Source organism: Cucumis sativus, chromosome 1 (assembly GCF_000004075.3).
Source record: "Cucumis sativus cultivar 9930 chromosome 1, Cucumber_9930_V3, whole genome shotgun sequence".
NCBI lineage: Eukaryota > Viridiplantae > Streptophyta > Magnoliopsida > Cucurbitales > Cucurbitaceae > Cucumis > Cucumis sativus.
Window position 1 is genome coordinate 31,390,277 of NC_026655.2, and position 18,850 is coordinate 31,409,126.

At 33.1% G+C, this 18,850-nt stretch overlaps 2 protein-coding genes and 1 non-coding gene across 4 annotated transcripts in view; 2 read left to right on the top strand and 1 right to left on the bottom strand.

Annotated features, from left to right (window-relative positions):
* Positions 1-2,074: 2,074 nt before the first annotated feature.
* Positions 2,075-13,166, top strand: LOC101211261 (serine/threonine-protein phosphatase PP1 isozyme 2). 2 transcript variants are annotated; one of them, XM_031888315.1, is made up of 4 exons: positions 2,075-2,519; positions 10,621-11,180; positions 12,070-12,291; positions 12,773-13,166. In XM_031888315.1, the coding sequence occupies exons 1-4, from the start codon at positions 2,345-2,347 to the stop codon at positions 12,797-12,799; spliced, it is 984 nt and encodes a 327-aa protein (XP_031744175.1). In that variant the 5' UTR covers positions 2,075-2,344; the 3' UTR covers positions 12,800-13,166. The 2 variants fall into 2 exon arrangements, with proteins under 2 accessions (XP_031744175.1, XP_011660282.1); XM_011661980.2 differs by having other exon boundaries at positions 12,776-13,166.
* On the bottom strand, positions 4,825-4,928 carry LOC116401839. The gene has a single exon (XR_004214244.1). It is a non-coding gene; the product is annotated as a U6 spliceosomal RNA (small nuclear RNA).
* A 4,082-nt stretch (positions 13,167-17,248) lies between the features above and the next one.
* The window catches only part of LOC101203320 (pseudouridylate synthase 7 homolog), a 33,808-nt gene continuing 32,206 nt past the window's right edge, over positions 17,249-18,850 (top strand). The window contains 3 exon segments of the mRNA XM_011661982.2: positions 17,249-17,518; positions 18,192-18,270; positions 18,373-18,570. Of these exon segments, the coding sequence (XP_011660284.1) occupies positions 17,319-17,518; positions 18,192-18,270; positions 18,373-18,570 (477 nt within the window). The 5' untranslated portion in view covers positions 17,249-17,318.

Genomic DNA, 18,850 nt, shown 5'->3' on the forward strand with positions numbered 1-18,850 from the left:
TAGTAGAAAGTCGATGAGTGACATGATAGAGCATTTAGACCTTTCTGGAGTCATCTCTTACATGAACCAAATTAAGTTGTAGTAGAAAGTCAAAGAGTGATATGATAAAGTTGCCTAAACATTTATGGGGTTATCTCTATGTGAACCAAACCAAAACTTTCTTATGGGTACCTCTATGCAAACCATCATCAATGATCGTCTTATAGTGCCAACTTGTCCAACACACCTGCAATAAAAGCAATGTAGAGGCAAGAAGAAAAAAAGAGAAGAAAAGAAAAAGAGAGAGAAAATATAAGTTTTTTTTTAATACCTGCCTCCGCAGGTTTTCTTTTTACTACTATTTGATGAAAGAATGAGCAAGACGTGAGTCTATTTATTAATCTATTTACAGGATCAACAAGTCCAATTTCTAATAGAATTTAGAATCATATCATATCTTTTTTTAATAAAAAAAAATCCAATTATCTTATGTTATCTTAAAAATGCTTATTTGGAGATAAATTCTAAATTTTAAATTTGTGATAATTAAAATCTCTAAATCGTTCAAAATATTGATTTTATCCCTCATTTTAAATTAAAATTTGGTCGTACTACAAATTTTATGTCATATTTCACCCAAATTCAAAATTCAAGTTAAATTAAATTGGAATTATATTCTCAACTTTAACCGAAGATTAAAAAACCTATTTATCTCAAATTTAAAATTGGCTATATTCCAAATTTTTGCGAATGATCGACACAAATTAAATTTTTGATAAAACTTAAAACTTGTCTCAAATTAAGGTTTGACCATATTCCAACTATTAATGTTTCAAATTTAAATCAAACTCATGTACTAAATTTATAGTTTGATTATTTTGGTGTCAAATTGAGCCAAAAGTAAAAGAAAATTGCTCGTATTTTGACTTCAACTTTATCTTTTTCGAGATTGATCCACCCATATACATGCATAAATCTCGAAAAGAGACATTTGTGTAATGAGAAATTTTGGACCAATTACAAATTATCATATCATTTACTAAATTAATGATAAAAAATACAAATAATTAAATTTGGGACAAATTAAAAGTTAAAATGTGTTCCAAATTGAAACTGGAGACATAAGTTGACAAATTCTTATGATGCGAAATGTTTTCGTTACGAATGTTGAATTAAGTTAACTATTAAATAAATATAATTTATTTAGGCTAAAGTTCAATCAAGCCAAAAAAAGAAGAAGCTTAATTTAGCCCAAATCCATGTGATCAAGCTTATAGGTCGATTCATGGACCAACTAGACTCAAACCCATAAAATCCAACAGAGAACTCACGACTTAAACCCATGAAGTCCACCAGATAACTTTATAAATATTGTAGTTTTGGGGACTAAAATTTATTACTCCAGAAAGTCTATATTGTAATTCTCCCAAGAATTTAAATTTATTTGAAAATACAAGCTTAGCTTTTTTCCCAGACTTCAACAAATCAAACATAGACAATCAACTGAGAGCTAATAAAAAAATCAAATATTAGAGAACGAAGTAGATTGCATCTTAATCAACATGAAATCCAAGTTCATGAATTACGTTTATGGGAAGAACAACTTCACTTGTTTATAAATATGAATGTCTCATCAGCCACACAGAAAACATTGTCCAGCATGAGGGTAAGTAAGCCTTTCATAGGCTATATTTCTTCCTGCACACTTCCTCTTCTTTCCACTATGATGATGAAATGTAATATTTGATTCTAACAACTTTAGTGGTCCTTCCTCATCCAACACATTGAAGTGTCTCTTAAATTTCTTTTTGTTTCTATTGAAAAAAAGATTTGGTTATTTTATCAAAGATATATTTTAATTTAAAATTAATATAGTCATTATCGTAGTAAATATGAAGTTACTAATTATTCCATTATCTCATGAATTAAAATGGAGGAAATATAAACCGAATTCCAGTCCAAAAATGTCAAAAGGTATTTTTAATAAAACAATTTAAAATGTTAAAAACAAAGAGAGAAACAAAAGCAACTATGGCTAAGTTTTGGTTGAATGGCGCGAGTAATTATTACTAATTAGTAGTTAGAAAATTAAAGCGTAAATCGTTCAAAATATCGCACGATCTTACTTGCTGTTTGTATTGGGCAGCGGACCTGTTTTCCTCGAAAGTCAGCTCCCTTCAAAGTCCCCCCCTTCGATCCTTAAGCATACCCCATATCGGACGGCGGCGGTGGCGGCCGACCATGCTTTTACACCCAACCTCCTCCTCCTCCTCCTTCTACCTGTTTTCTTTCCCCTTTCTCTATTTCAACAACACCCACTAGACCCTCTTCTTTCGATTCCATTCACAATATCACTCCCCCCCAAATGGACCCTTCTCTTCTCGACGATATTATCAATCGTCTTCTCGAGGTCCGTGGCCGTGTCGGCAAGCAGGTTCAGTTGTCCGAGTCTGAGATCCGACAACTCTGTCAATTTTCTAGAGAGATTTTCTTGCAGCAGCCTAATTTGTTGGAGCTCGAAGCACCTATCAAGATTTGTGGTATCTTTTTCCTACAACACTACTTCCTTTCTCTTGAGATTTACTATTTCGTTTTCTTTGTTGATATTGTAATACACAAGTTTGAAGTTTTTGATTTGTTGCTGCTGCGAAAGGGTTTGGAGCTTTCTTAGTCGTACTTATTGAATTCTTTTGGTTAATTGGTCTTCTGGTTGACATATTTGAAGTACTTGATTTGCGGGGTTTTATCTCTTTTTCTTTGCTCTGTTGTTATATAGCAGTACTTTGTCAACTTCTTTTAGTTTTAACATCTTTTGTCGAATACCATTTGATTAATTGGCACCTAGTTGATGAACCTGCAAAGCTTTATTTATATATGATTTCGGCAAGATGCAAGTACTTAAGCTAAGCTTATTTTGGTCTGACATGGTTGTATTATTGTCTAAGAAGTATGGACACAAATATGAGACACGGGCACGGTAACACACCATTTTTTAAAAATCTAGAACACGACACGGCAAAGTCATATGTATTAAAAAAATATATACCATTTTTATGGTAAAAAAATTATAGTAAATGCATTGACGCATTTATATGCTTAAAAAACTTAGTTTGATGTATTATACACTTAAAAGTTATTATTATTGTCATATATGTGTCTTTTTAGTCTATTTAACGAGTGTTCTATGTATGTCCAATGCATTTACTGCACTAACACGTGTTCGAATAGGTATCCACCAAGTGTCTCACACGTGTTGGAGACAGACACACTAGCTAAAGTAAAGTGTCTGTGCTTCTTAGATTATTGTATATTGTTAAACTGCTTTGCCCCATTCAGGCTTCCCATTGGTTAAGTGGTCCATGGTTTATGAACCTGAGGAGGTCTTTATGTGGATAGAAAATGCAAACGCAGATACATGTATGCGTATATTATTGCAATATTCATACATTGTGTTTTGCATGGAAGCTTTATTCATGTTTTTCTTTTGTTCATTTTTCATTAATCTAGTTTGTCAAACGCTTATTTAAGTACTTTAAGCACTGTGGTAAAGTGTGTTGAATAACAAATCACTTAAATGTTCGGTTTTGCACTATTATAAGAGTTTTTGAATTACTTTTTAGCTAAGCACTTGGGCCAAACACATTTTAGAAATACTCCTTCACAAGTACTTTACGTGATGTGGTGTGTAGGTCCATCAAGTTTTATGGTATGTACAAACCATGGCTTTTATTTTCTCCCTTCCTCCCTACTTTATGTTTTTTTTTAAAAAAAAATTGGTAGAATGAACGATTTTGATTGAAAATGAATGAAAGAATACAGAAGGGCAAAACCATAAAGGACCATACTGTTGGATCAACGAGAGCCTTGAGAATAAGGAAAGGTTGGAAAAAAAATAAAAGAAAATAACAAAACTGGGCTTCAATTCGAAAGGCTGAGAGATAAAAATGGCACTTTACTAATTGTTAAAGGCATTGATGAAGGAAGTCTAAACGGAGGCATTGAACCTAATCAGAGCCCAAACCTCTCCCAAGAACATTCTTTATCACTAAAGACTCTCCTATTTCTCTCAAGCCAAACTCCATGAAGAAGCAAATAATGTTTTCCAGAAGAGTCTAAACCCTAAAACAATAAACAAACTAGGAGAACAAGGCTGTCAAGGGAAGTGCAATAAACTAGGAGAACAAACTTGATTAGCTTGTGCCATAAATTGTTAGGTTCCCAAGGAAAGTGAAATAACCATTTAGCCAACAAAAGGCTGCTTTACGCACTCTCATATGGAGTATGACCCCTCAAAAGAAATCATTCTCAATTTTGGATCAGTATGACTTTTTGAAATTTAAGGATGGATGGAGCTTTAATTCAATTTCAATTAATCTCTTCATTACTTGTTTGTTCCCTTTTACTTTTTGGAACTTCATTTTCAAGTCTTTTTGTTGGTCGATTGTTCCACCCAACTATATTCTTTCTCTCTTGCATATGATTATTTTTGGTCATCCTTTCAAGAATGTGGAAACTTTTATAGCATAATGTCAATTAGGCTTTTCTTTGGTCACTTTGGCTTGACAGGACTTAACGTATCTTTTCTAATGCCACCAAGGACCATGAATCTTTCATCTCTTTTGTTATGTATACGGCATTTGCTAGGGGTGTTCAAAAAACTCGTAACCTGACCAACCTGGATTACTCAACCCAAACTGTAAGGGTTGGGTTAGAAAATTGGAGGAAAAAAAATTGAGCCGGATAGTTGGGTTGACCCTGCCTAACCTGATTATGTATATAATATATTATATAAACTTAAAACCTAAAAGTAAACCTTCTTTTGAATGGACATTGTAGACTTGGAATTTAAATTTGGACCATTTCTAGATTTGTGCATGTCATCTTGCGCAGGGGCCATGCTAATCTTCTCTGTATTGTTCCAATTTTATCGGACATTGTAGACTTGGAATTTAAATTTAGACTTGGAATTTGAATGTGTAACATATGTATGTCGTCTTGCACATTGAATGACAATTTGTTCACTTTGCATATTGGAAAAGAATAGGAAAATTTGTCTAAATTATGTAGAAATGAAAAAAGTAAACCAACCCGCCTACCCAACCCGGATTTTTTGGGTTGGGTTGACCCTTGCATCTTGAACCAATAGGGTTCATTTTTTGCCAACCCGGATACTTTAGGTTGGTCTATAATTTTCCTCCAACTCGGCTTATGTACACCCTTAGCTCTTGCTATGTGTAAATTGCTTCCTCCTTTCTATAATTGTGAATTAAGGGTTTCATGTGGGTTGTCTTTGATTTTGAAATGATACAATCATCTGTTTTGTTTGGTTAAGGATAATTTATTTATTAGTCTTTACTCCATTTTGGCCGTGCTTGAGATCATTTAAGGATTTAAGATTGATAAGGACTCGACAAGATGTAAGGTATCCCTTACAATATTACTGAATGAAGAAAGGCCTAAGGCAGTACACTCCTCTCTCTCTGTGAGAGTTCTCTTCCAAAAGCTGAAAATGAAATTCCTCATCTACCCTAATATAATACCTTCCCTACAGAAGATGTTCTCCTCACTCACAATGGTCCCCACACCCCAATTTTCTTCCAACATCCCTTACTCCTCCCTCGATTACCGCTTGCTGGCTCTTGTACTGATGGATGATTGGTGATCTAACACAAGATTTCTCTATGTAACATAAGTTGTATGTCCTGAAGCTGAGATGGAGAGCAAGGTAAGGTTGGTGCCATTTCTTATATCTATCTAGATCTTCCTTAGGGCAGAATAAGTTGTTGGTTTGGAGTATTTGGTTCGAGAGGAATAGGAAGAGTTTGAGGGGTTCGAGAAATCTCGAGAGTACTTGTGGTTAATTGCTAGATTTAGCTTCTACTTTGGCATTTGTTTTTGGAGGCATTTGCAATTATTCTTTAGGTTTGGTCCTTTGGAATTGGAGCCTTTTCTGTACACTTTCTCTTGCTTTTCAATGTTCTGGCGTTGATTTTTTCATGCTTATAGGAAGATTGTCTGTAAGGGAAGTCCCTTTGGCTTTTTCTCTGCTGTCTTTACCATTTAGCGTTCTTCAAATTTATTTATGTCGATTTTGTTCTCCTTTTTCTCTCGAGACTCTCCTTGTAAAACATATGACCATGTAGTCCATGTATTATTTCTTTATTTTTTAATGGGTCTTTCATGGGAGGATCAACATTATTGGCCTGAGATCATTTTCTTTTCTTCTGTGACTCCGATGGTCTAGTGTCAGTAAAAGTTCTTTGACTGATACGAAGTTAATATTGATATGTAACTAAATTTACCATAATCTACTAAAGCCGTTTGAGTTCAACGGTGAGTTAACTTGGTATGATTGGAGAGGACCATATGTTTGAATTCCTATATTGTCATGTCATTCCTTATTAATATTGATTTTCACATGTTGGCCTATTCTAAGCCTACAAGTGAGGGGAGTATTAAAGTGTTGACATTATACAAATAGTGGTGAATAGAATGAAGCATGTTATGTGGAGTAGGGGTGGAAACAATTCTGTTTGGTGGTCAAACCGAATCGAACCAGTTTTATTTTCCAACACATGTGAAACCAACCGAACCCGATTTATCAATTTGAACCGCACCAAACGGAACCACATATATGCAATTCAGTTCAGTTTGATTTTGGTTTTCAAAAACAGAGATGTGAGGGAGATATATTGAACAGAGAGATGAAGAAGACATGTTAGTTGTTTTGTTTTCTTTCACGTTCTTGTGGGTTTTTTCCTTCATTGAGGGGGAGTCTTTTAGTGGGTAGTTTGAGACAATCCACTTTCATTCCTTTGTTTTGTGTTGTTGCTGCTCTGGCAAAGACACTTTCCGATTTATTGTAGTATGGTTAGATGTCTTAGTTTCTTATTATGAGTTTGAGGAGAAGAAAGTGATGTATAGTTAGGTTTTTTTTCCCGCATCATTTGCTTTTGGATAAGTATGGAAGATAGGTTTATGGAAGACAGATTGAATGTGATGGTGATGGAGATAAGGGAGATAGATTGAATGGAGATGAAGATTGAATGTAGATGGATGAAGACGGGCAATCGAAGATGGAGATAAGGGAGAATGAAGATTTAGATGAGGGAGAATCAAAGATGGAGGGTGAGGCTGTGAGGGAGAATCAGAGAGATTGAGAGATGCAGAAGAATGGGTTGGGCGTGGGAGTTGGCAAGCAAGACAACAAGTTAACCCTTATATATATATTGAAGAAAACCCTAATATACATGTGTGTGTATCATTTAAGCAGTTTGATTTTGTTTTCGAAATTGAAACCGAGCCAAATCGAATAATTCGGTTTCCATATTCCTTTAAATCGAACCAAACCGCATTTTTCGATTTTGGTGAGATTTTGATTTGGTTTGTTTTTGCAATTTTAATGACCATCCCTAATGTGAAGTTGTTGATTTGCTGGAGTAATTTGAGACAATTTTTTTAGAGGCTTTTGGTGTGCAAAGGGCTCGTAACAGGTCTTAGTCCATGATTTAGGGGACATTTGGGCCCCCAAGTTGAGTCGTGTGGAGTAAGTTATTATATTATTACACTCAAAGACCATAGTAGCTAATTTAACATCCCAAATAGTTTCTTAGGTGTTATTTTACCTCCATTTTGAATAAGGTGGCTTCTCTTTGGCAAGCTACTTACCTTGCTGTCTCATAGAACCTAAAACTAGGGTTGTCAAAGTGTAAAACCAAGTGTGTTGAAATTGAATTTTAGTGTATCGTGTATTGTAAGTTTTGATTTGTTAGATAACATTTAAGCATGTGATGCATATAAATATAAAAGCTGAAAATAGAGAAATAAATAGTTGTGCATTAATGGATACAAAATATATGTAAAAACACTAAGGGGTTGTTTGAGCGGTTGACTTGATTTGGCATGTATGGAATTCATATGTCTGGAGAGTTTATATGTTTGGAGAGTTTATATGTTTATCCTTGGAGATGCAGAGTTGTTTTGTCTTAATTCATATGTTTGTATTTGGGGTGCAAGGTTGACTTCATATGTCCGGGGCGTCTGGTTGTGTGTTTTTAACTCTTCATAATCTTTCTTTGTGATTACCATTTTTAAAATTATTATTTGATTGCATTTTTTAAAAAAGTTTTTCTCATTTTTTTAAAAAGTTTTTCTTTCTTTGAATTTTTTGTTTTTCTTTTTGTTAATGAACAATAACAACAATTAACCAACTTTATTTTTCTACAGGAATATAGTTAAAAAACCAAAGAGAAATCAAAACTTTTTTTTCCATAAATTTTCTCATCATATTCTTTTTCTTCTTCTTCCTGTATTTTTCCTTTATCATTAGTTTTTTTTAATGAAATCTCCCATCTTAGTAGCCGATGTGATATTACTACTTTTCTTCAACAATTACTGTTTCAATTTCTCCAAATTTGGAGTATTATCAAAGAACAAATCCCAATTTTTTCATCATTTCTTGCTAGAAAAGGCTCTACAAAACAAATCCCTATTTTTTATATTTGTTATTTTTGTTTGTTTGTTTCTTAACTATTTGTTCCACCATTCAACTGTATACATACTTTTCTAAATTCTTAATACTCATTTGATATGTGAATTCATTTTAAATATAACTATATTGCACTTAAAGTAGACAAAATGCAATTATTTATAAGGCAAAATACACTTTTGGTCCTTGGGGTTTAAAGTTAATGTCTATTTGGTCCCTGGAGTTTCAAAATGAACCCTTTAGTCCTCAAGGTTTGAGAAATAGTTCTAGATGGTCCTGAAGCTACTTTGACTTTTTGTTGACTAACGGTAGAATGACGTGGTGGGTTAACTGATATTAAGCTAGCTAATTTGACAATTTCTTTTGCTGATTTGGCCTCTCTCTTCAATCTCTCTTTTCCATCCTCTCCTCCAACCTAGCGAGCCCGACTATTGTTTCACTTGTCGTCGTGCATCGACTAGTGAAGAATGCTGGTAACACATCTCTTCTTCATCCTCTGTTTCTTCTTCATTTAGATTTGAAGGAGAAGCTTCTTCATTCTTGTTGTTGACCTTCAAAGTTTCAAAGTTTAGTTCCACTATGTTCTTGTTGACCTTCTTAGATATGAAATGTCAATCTCTGTGTTTTGTTTTGTCATTATGGATATTATTGTTTGCTATGCCGATTGTTGCTTGACTGTCACAAAGTATTTTAAATAAACTTCGAGTTTCTATCCATAGTTCTTTCAAAAGCTTTTGTGTCAATCATCCCTTCACAAGTTAGACCTCAATATTCAACATCTGTACTACTTCTGGGTACATCAGACTATTTTTTGCTTCTCCAGGTGACTAAGTTGCCTCAAACATAAGAGCAATATCCTGGGTTATTAAATTACCGATTGACCTAAAACTTTATGTTGATGGGCGAAGGAAAATTAAGAAGACCCAACAAGCGGAAACTAATTTTAATTTGAGAGGAAATAACACTGTGTGGGCTTGAGCTCATGACTAGAGACGTCCACGGGGGTGGGGTGGGGCAGGGGATGCCATTCCCTGTCCCCATCCCCATGAAATTCCTCTCGGGGAATTTGTAGGGATCGGGTTTCCCTCAGGAAAATTTCCCCCTTTTGTTTAAAGAAACCAATTAATTTAAATCACTAGTGTAGGAAAATTCTAATTAAATAATTAATCTATCACTAAGTTGCTTATTATCGTTAGTCTTATATTACAATTTGAATTTTAAAGACAAATTAGTCAAATTTTGGCCTAAGAAACAAATCAACTTTTTTGTAGAAATAAATAAACATAAAGCAATTTGTGGTTTGTGGTTTGTTGGGTGTGTGTTGTGCTATGGGATATTTGGGGGTAGAAGAACAATAGAATTTTCAAACGTATGGATGGGGAACTCTGTTGAGGTTTGATTCTTGTTGAAATTTCATTTGTTACTTTGGGCTTCGGTTATGAAGTTTTTTTTTGTAATTATTCTCTCAAAGTTGGAATTCATTCCTTTAGAAGGGGTGTTATGGTGGGCCTTTGTTTTCCCTTTTATGTCTTGTATCATTTCATGTTTTCAATGCAAGCCGTTTATTCTATCAAAAAAATTGAAAAATGAACGCTGCCGGAAAATTACAGTCAAGGTGTCCAAACTTGTTTTCTTTTACCTCAGCTTCTGTGCACTTTGAACATTGAGCAAATAAACATTCTTAGAATCATTAAAATGAACCAAGAGTCAAGACCCTCTGTATTAATATGATAAAAGCATTCATTTGGGGTTATGGCTAAAGGAACAGAAGATCGGGGATCTATCTTAAATTTGGCTAAATTTTATGCTACCCAGCATGGATTCCCCAATTTTTTTTTTTTTTTTTTTTTTGTAATTATGATCTCTTTGTAATTGATTAAATTGAGTATTTTTTTAAAATAAAGAAAGTAAAATTAATAATTATGCACAATACATTTATTAGTTAGTTTGTATCCTCTGATGAGGTGAACATGTCAACCATGAATTTTGATGTATTGTGCTGATTCTGTTTGATGGCTGGTTTCATTACACACTTTGAGGGGCTTGCTTAGGGGAGGGTTCAAATTGGTTTTTGCAAGTTCCATTTCTTCTTAGTTATATTTGTCTTCAATAATCGTTGGTCCTGCTAATGTTGTTCTATTTGTGATCTGTAGGTGATATACATGGGCAATATTCTGATCTATTAAGGCTTTTCGAATATGGTGGGTTACCTCCTCATGCTAACTATTTATTTTTGGGTGATTACGTTGATCGAGGCAAGCAAAGTCTAGAAACCATATGTCTTCTCCTGGCATATAAAATAAAATATCCAGAGAATTTTTTCATATTGAGAGGGAACCATGAATGTGCTTCTATAAATCGAATATATGGCTTCTATGACGAGTGTAAAAGAAGATTTAATGTTAGGTTATGGAAGACGTTTACAGAATGCTTTAACTGCCTGCCTGTGGCAGCTCTGGTTGATGAAAAAATTCTGTGCATGCATGGAGGTTTGTCTCCTGACCTGAATAATTTGGACCAAATTAGAAATATGTCAAGACCAACAGATGTACCAGACGCCGGCTTGCTCTGTGATCTTTTGTGGTCTGATCCCAGTAAAGATGTTCAAGGTTGGGGAATGAACGACAGGGGTGTTTCATTTACTTTTGGTGCTGACAAGGTGACAGAGTTTCTTCAGAAACATGATTTGGATCTCATTTGTCGTGCACATCAGGTTCTTACTGTTTCATTTCTGAGTTTAGTTTTTTTTTTTTTTTTTATAAAAAAAGATAAACAGAAGAAAAATATCAATTTTATACCTCTCTAAACTTTGGGAATTTTGTCAATTAAAATTGATAACTAATAATTATATCAATTTAAAGCCTATACTTTTGCAATTTTATCAATGTACACTCTTTCATATTTGTCAAACAAATATCTTGTGGAACTTGTAATTTGTATTAATTAAACTCCTAAATTTTTGTTAGCGAATCAATTTAGACTCTTCTTTATGACTGCCTTCAAAAATCATCCATCCATCAGTTCTCAAACATGCATGAACTTTAAATGTTGACTTCATAGAATGGTTGATTATGTGTGGATGATTCTCAAAGTAAATTCTCACTAAGAGTAATGTTTAGGAGTTTAATTGATGCAATTACAAGTCTTAACATGGTGTTTTTCCAAATGAAACATGCTGGAAGATGTAAGTTGACACTACTTATAAAAGTTAAGTGTTTTAGTGGTTGTCAAACACTTTTGTTTTTTTCAAAATGACTTTTTTTTTAAATTAAACACTTGAGAATGTATTCCAAACATTGATACAACCCCAATTTTAGGAACATAAATTGTATTTTCCAAAAAAAGAGAAGTTGTAGCTTTAACTTGCGGTGAACTATGCGTAGAATGAGTGAAATTTCAGTTGGTGAAAGTACCGAGTTCTCTTCTCATTTTAGTCCAGTTTATAGAAATAAGGTTTCTTGTAAATTCTCTACTGATTGGAGATTGCAATATTTACTACTAGCTTCCTTCCAGAATTTTTCTTGTGCTAAGAATGATGGATGTGGGTTTCTATCTCTTTTTGAGCTTCTAAGCTTTTAACTAGTCATTACTTTTATATATAGGTTGTGGAGGATGGATATGAGTTCTTCGCAAATCGTCAACTTGTAACTATTTTTTCAGCCCCTAATTACTGTGGAGAGTTTGATAATGCTGGTGCCATGATGAGTGTGGACGAGACGCTTATGTGTTCATTTCAAATACTAAAGCCTGCGGATAAGAAGCCTAAGTTGAACTTTGGAAGCACTACCACCACAAAGCCTGGAAATCCTCCAGCAGGGGTTAAGGTAAACATAACATTTAAAGAAAAAGTACTCTTTTCTAAGGTTGGATTTCTAGTCGTTCACTTTGTTTGGTTTTTTAATTTATAATGTTTGTGACCACTCTTAGCTTTATTCATTTTTGGACGGTTCAAAAAAGTATGGAGGATTTTGGGAGCAAGGGTTGGAATCTACCTAGTGACCAACCACCTACTTAGGATATTAAAATTTCATAATTTCCTAATAACCAAATGTTGTAGGATTAACTATTGTGTGAGTAAAAAGAATATATAAGTATCTTTTGGCATGAATAATGAAGGTTAACTAATAGTTAGGACAGTGAGAACGTATTGCTATCCAGTATCCATCTAGTTTTGCGGTCAAGTCTTTCTATCATGTTTATAAGTTCTATCACATGTTCCTTAGCTTTTCTGTATCCTATGTTCATACTTGCTTGTTGCTCATGGCATTTCGACTTACTATTTTCTTATGATCGTTTTGTTTATAGCAGTCCTTCCTTGGTACAAAAGCTTGACTTGGTGAGGCAAGGAGGTCTCTTGCGGCCAGTTGAGTCTACAAAACTTGGAAGTTTTAACTTTTGGAGGAAACTCTAGGATCGATCATTTGATTCTAAACTTGAATGTTGAAAATTGTAAAAAAACAAAAAGGAAAAAAATTGTAAGGTGAACTTTAAAATGATTACAAAATATTGTTATCCTCGATACAAATTCGAGTTATTGAAGGTGGTAGGCTGCAAATACTTGCCCATCTTCCTTGTACACTAATTGGCAGCGCCATCAGTGCTATTGGCGCTACGGGTTTACTGTATGTGTTGGACATTTAATTGTGCGTTTTCTTTCTCTTTTCTGGTTCATCAAGATGTTCTTCATTTTGCTCTTTTATTCATTGTGGCTGCAAACAACGGCCAATCTCCATTGTATCATGATGCATCCGTTGCTGCTTCATCATATCCATCTTGTTAGGTAAAAAAAAATTTTCTCCTTTTGGTATTACGGGTTTCCTCAATAATTTGTTTATTCACAGCCATGTCTTGGTGGTTTGTGGTGAAAAAAGCTCTTTTGTTATATGCTTTTACTGTTTAGTGAGTAAATTTCAACATTCAAGTTTCAATTTCATAAAATTGTAGCTTGATATTGTTATTTCGTGATTGTAACTTTTTTTTTTCTTTTTCTTAAGCATTGGTTCTTTCTGGTTATGTTAGTTTTACTTTTATTTGTGAGCATTGTTTTTACTTGCTTGGTTTGTATATGTCGTAGTTTTTTAACATTTTTTTTATTGTTTTGGTTTAATTTTGAGTGAGCTATTGGGCAAAATCTTGTACAATATGTATGTTGGTTTGTGGCTAATTTTATAATTTCGTCTTGAAGAGATGCTAAATTTTCAAATATATGATTTAATTTAATAGATCAAAGGTTTAAAGTTGGGGCAGTTATAAGAGTAAAGCAATGGGAATGTCTAAACGAGTTTAGCTCTGACACTAAGTTGAAAGTTTAACTTCTTGAGAAATTATCAGTTTCGTTCAGGAAATATAACTTTGAATATTTGTTTAGGAAATAGAAGTTCTGAATACTATCTTTAATATGCATAATCTTTAAATATGAGTTTTGAATTAAGACATTGAAATTTCATTTAATACCATATCTTCAAACATGTTTTAAATGTGTGGCAATGAAATTATGACCATAATTAATGGGTATGTTTGTTTTGAAGTTCTATGATGTGAAATTTATTTTGTAGGGTTTACATTTTTTACAGGTCGGTTGCATAAATGGTAGCCAAATTCAAAGTAATAGCATCTCTATTAGTACAAACTAAAGTAATTGTAAATATATTGCAGGTATCAGCTTTTAACCATTTTAAAAATTGACTTTTCAAACCCTACAAGAATAGAGGATCTTCCAATGTCGAAAAGCGTCAGCATATATACCCAAACACGTCGGAAAAAAATATTTTTGTGTATGTAGTGTCACCGAAAAACAAATCAAGAATACTGTGTTGGGGGAGGAATGTTCGAGGCACAGACGAAAACGTATCAAGAATTCCTTTCTCCCGACATTGGAAATCTCACGTCCCATCCTAGTGTCGGAAGAAAGGGACATCCGATGTGGCATTGGAAACAGCTTCCTCGACATTATGCTTATTTTAATTTTTTTTTTTTCAATGGTTATGTTCAACTTTTTTTTATCCTAAGGTGTTTTTTTTAGTTTCGATTTGATTTAAATTTAATAAAGTTTTCAAACACAAAATTAATAGAATCAAGTACGTCTTGTTCACGTATTGTTGAATCATTAAAACACCAAATTGTCATTTATAAAATTAGAAAATAAATCCAATGGTTCGAACAATTACATAGAGAAAAGAAAAAAAAATACATAATCTCTTATTGCCCCGAATGTCATCTTCGAACAAGTCCACACCTACAATAAAATGAAAGTAAATTTATCTATGACTGATAACAAACATCTAAAAATTTAAAAAGTACGTATCCAAGTTCAATGTCCTTTATGTGTCAGAGTCATTTTCTCAATCATCTTCTTCATTTCTTCCATTTTTCAGACATGCATCTCCGACGCTCTTCTTTGTTCTTCAATCAATCGTTTAGTTTCTGCAAGCATATTTATTTGTTTTTCAATCTTAAATTGCGAGCACTCAAGACTAGTTCTTAGTTCAGTAACCTCTCTAGAGTGCATTTCTTGAATTGTTGAATTCAATGCACTTCTACACCCTTCCGCAACTTAGGCTTTGGGAACACTAGACCGACATGTGCATCCCGTGGAGCACCATACTAATATATGCATCATTTAGGGGCATTAGACTGATAGGTGCATCCTGCAGAGCACTAAACTGTTAGTTTTATCAAACTTTATTGTATAAATTTAATTTGGATATGATTCAAAATTAATTTATGAGAGATAAAATATTTGAATGAATTCAAATATTAATTTAATGTGGATTGGATTCAAATTCAAATTCAAATTATTAGTTATGACATAAATTTATATTTGAATATAATTCAAATTTAACTTAAATTAAATATAAAATATTTAATTTAGTTATTAATTAATCAGATGATTGATTAATATTTTAGTTTAACATTATTTAATTAAATTTGATTTGATTAAATTAATATAAAACTATAAGATATTTGAGATATATTTATTAAACAAGATTGGAATGAAATATTGTTTAATTAATTATTAACTAATTAATTAATGATTGATTAATAAAATCTCATTATTCTCTTCTACTCCCTTTCTTATTCCAAGAAGGAAAGAGTTATAAATATTTAGAAGAAAACAATATTATTTAATGAATTAATCAAGAAAAACAGTTTCTCTAAATGTTTTTTCATCGCAGTTGGATTCCACAAATCAATCTTATCTCATAGAATAAGAAGGTCTATGATGGGTGGTATCCCAATTTGAAGATTTACTTTGTAGATTCAGAGACATTAAACAAGTAAGTTTTTATTTCTCTAATCTATAATTAGAAAGCATGCCAAACATTTAAGTCTTAATAAAAGAAACTAGTTTCTTAATTATTTTTGTAATGTACTGGTATTTTGGGATTCCCAAATTAATTTGAGGAATGATTCTATAAAATATTTCGACGTTAATCGACAGAGAGGAAGACGTCAGAGCTTCAGCTGTGGATTTTTAGGTGGACAAAAGCTAACGATTTTTGGGTTGTTTATGGCAGCTCTGACATTCGTTTCAACAGCTTCGCAACGAGTATAACTGTGGTTTTCAAGCTGTTAGAGGTTGGTTTAGTCGTGGGCTCTTCTTAGGGAGCCGACACAAGAGACAAACACAGTGAAAAAGAGTTTTTCTTGCAAGCAAGAGAGGAGAAAAGTGGGCCGACGGAGAGGAAGACGTCGGATTTTTCACGTTAGCGACAATATGAAAATCCTAAAGTCTCTGATAAGAGGAGTGAAGAAAATCCAAGTATGAAAACTTTGAAGGGATGAGCTGTAAGCTCTAATAGTTTATGCAAAAGTTTGATTTTGATAGGTGTTAACTGTGTGTTGGGAGTTTGATTTTAATTATAGGGTATTTGTGGTTTCTTTAGTAATTGTATTTATGATTCAATTTTTTAGTTAGGTAAGGACATCTAAGACATTGTTCCAACAATTATTTTTTCATATTTTTTATTTTGCTATTTTACCAATTTAAATAAAAAATTGCCATTTATCAAATAAACCTTCAATATAGATTTATCAAATATATTTTGTTGGCCTTAAAAAACTATTTAGATTTGGATACAGAACCTAAATTATCGTGTAGTCAAATCTGACCTTGTATTAAAGATCATGTACCAAATATATTATGTGCATGTTGATGAAGCATTTTTTTTTTGTATTTTTAGTGTGTTAAGACTTTTTTGTAGGGGTGAAATCGGATTGGGTTGGGAGACATTCTCAACCCAACCCATATTTTTGGGTTAGCAACCCGAATAACCCCAAATTTAGTTTTTAATCCAACCCAACTCAACCAAGAAAATATGAGTTGAGTTGGGTTGTATATATAATTTTTTTTTTCCGTTTTCTAGTTTCTAATAGTCATAAAAGTTTGAAATATAAATAATTACATTTAAATTTCAAACATACATAATTCAAACTTTCATACAATAAATTCAAGATTTGTATATCTCTAATTTTTTTTAAATTTATTAAAATAATATATATATATTATATTAATTCGGTTTGGGTTGGGTTGAACTGAAATTTTTCAACTCTCCAATCCGAGACCCAACTTAACCCAAAAAAATTAAATTTTTTTAACCCAACCCATATTTTAACTTAACCTAACCTTTATAATATGAGTTAGGTTGTTCGGGTTCAATTTATATTTGTATATTCCTACTTTTTTTGTTTTCATTGTAAATATTTTGTCTTCCATTTAAAAAAATCTCTATTTTTTTTTACAATATTGAATAAAATGTAACGTCGGATGAGAAAGAAGGAAAAAGGAAAAAATAAAAGATGAAAAAAAAAGGAAAAAGGAAAAAGGAAAAAAAGCGCTGAAAAACCCTGAATGGGGTGGTACCGGCCAGGGGCATCGTCCTTCACTGTCCTAAAACCCTACTTTCTCTATAACTCTTTAACCACTCCCAAACTCACCAATAGATCTTCTTCGATCGCAGTCATGACGACCAAGTCCGTGGGTGAATCAGATGTTGGCATACTCAGTTACATTTCTTCTCTCCCTGGCTTTCGCGGCATTCTCAAGCAAAGGTCTCAGCTTCTTACCCCCATGCATGCCCTTCATTTCTCAGGGATGCTATAACGCTCAATCCAATTTCGTACTATCTGCTTGATTGTATTGAAGATAAGGGTCAACTCTTAGAATGTGAAATGAAATGTTGAGAGTAAATTTAACTTATGAAACCGTTTTTCTGAATTGATAACAAAATCAGAATGAATGAGACCAAAATGGTAACTTCAACTGCCAATTGTTGTTATGAATTGGTCGACGTAACTGGCACCATGGGAATGTTCTTATGGTTTCATTGCCAGAGATTTTTTGTGGCCGTAATCTGTTCGGAGGAGTGTTTTTTTTCCTATCCCACTTTTGTTGTTTTATCATTTATTAATGAAGTTTCTGATTCCTCAGATAAAAAGGTTCGGTAGTAATGTGTCCATCGTATAGCATCTGTTGTTTGTTCTCGTTCTATTCTTGGAGTGGGAAATAGAGCAGTGAGCCTTTAGGTTGTTGTAGGAATGCTAATAGCAAATAGTATCATTCAACTATATTCTCATAAGGTTTGGATAAAGCCTAAAGGGACAATTTTTACTTTGTTTTTAAGATTTGAAGAAACTTTTACTCAACGATCCAGCTGTAAGACATTTTTTTAAAGCTTTTAGAACCCTATCATTGTAAATTCATCCTTTTTTGGTTTCGATACAGGTATTCTGATTTCATTGTGAATGAAGTTGACACTGATGGAAATGTTGTTCATTTGACGTCATTGGATGCTCCTCCAGAGGTGGTGAAGTTGAATTTCTGTGTTTGTATTGGATGCCTTAGATGTTGATTTCCTTCTTTTGCGTGAACATTTATGGTAATTTTAATTCTTTTGAGGCTTCAGATTGTTTCGGAAAGCGGACCAACGATAGTCCACAGTACAAGCCAGAGTTATGCTTCTGAAATTGAATTGTTTAGATCTCTAGCTGGTGATTCTGATGCTGAGATTTTGGAAATTTTTCTTAAGCAAATCAATTCTGGCGTGAATGATGACATTTTGCCTATTGTATTCTCCCCTGATACAGACAAAACTCATCGAACGGTTAGCTCTAAGACCTTGTTTGTTAATGTATTTGCACATTTATTTTTGCGTATCGTGCATTTGTTGATTCCGAGTAACAACCAGTGCAGGACATCATCTCTTTCTTCTTTTAGCTCATCTTTAGATTATTCCTTTAGTTTTTAACTAAAACTGTCCATTGTGGTACAGATATCTATATCTATTTTCAATGCTAAATATTTTAATTTTGCTCAAAGTGTAACTTCTCTTACCATTCAGTCAGATTGAACAACTAAACAAAGACATATCTTTGTTTTTCATC

What these genes read in the sequence shown, in the direction of transcription:
- LOC101211261 (XM_031888315.1), top strand. Translation starts at nt 2,345, where the DNA reads ATGGACCCTTCTCTTCTCGACGATATTATCAATCGTCTTCTCGAGGTC. An exon ending in AGCACCTATCAAGATTTGTG is followed by an intron (nt 2,520 to 10,620) that starts GTATCTTTTTCC and finishes TGTGATCTGTAG; the next exon opens with GTGATATACATGGGCAATAT. An exon ending in ATCCTCCAGCAGGGGTTAAG is followed by an intron (nt 12,292 to 12,772) that starts GTAAACATAACA and finishes TTTTGTTTATAG; the next exon opens with CAGTCCTTCCTTGGTACAAA.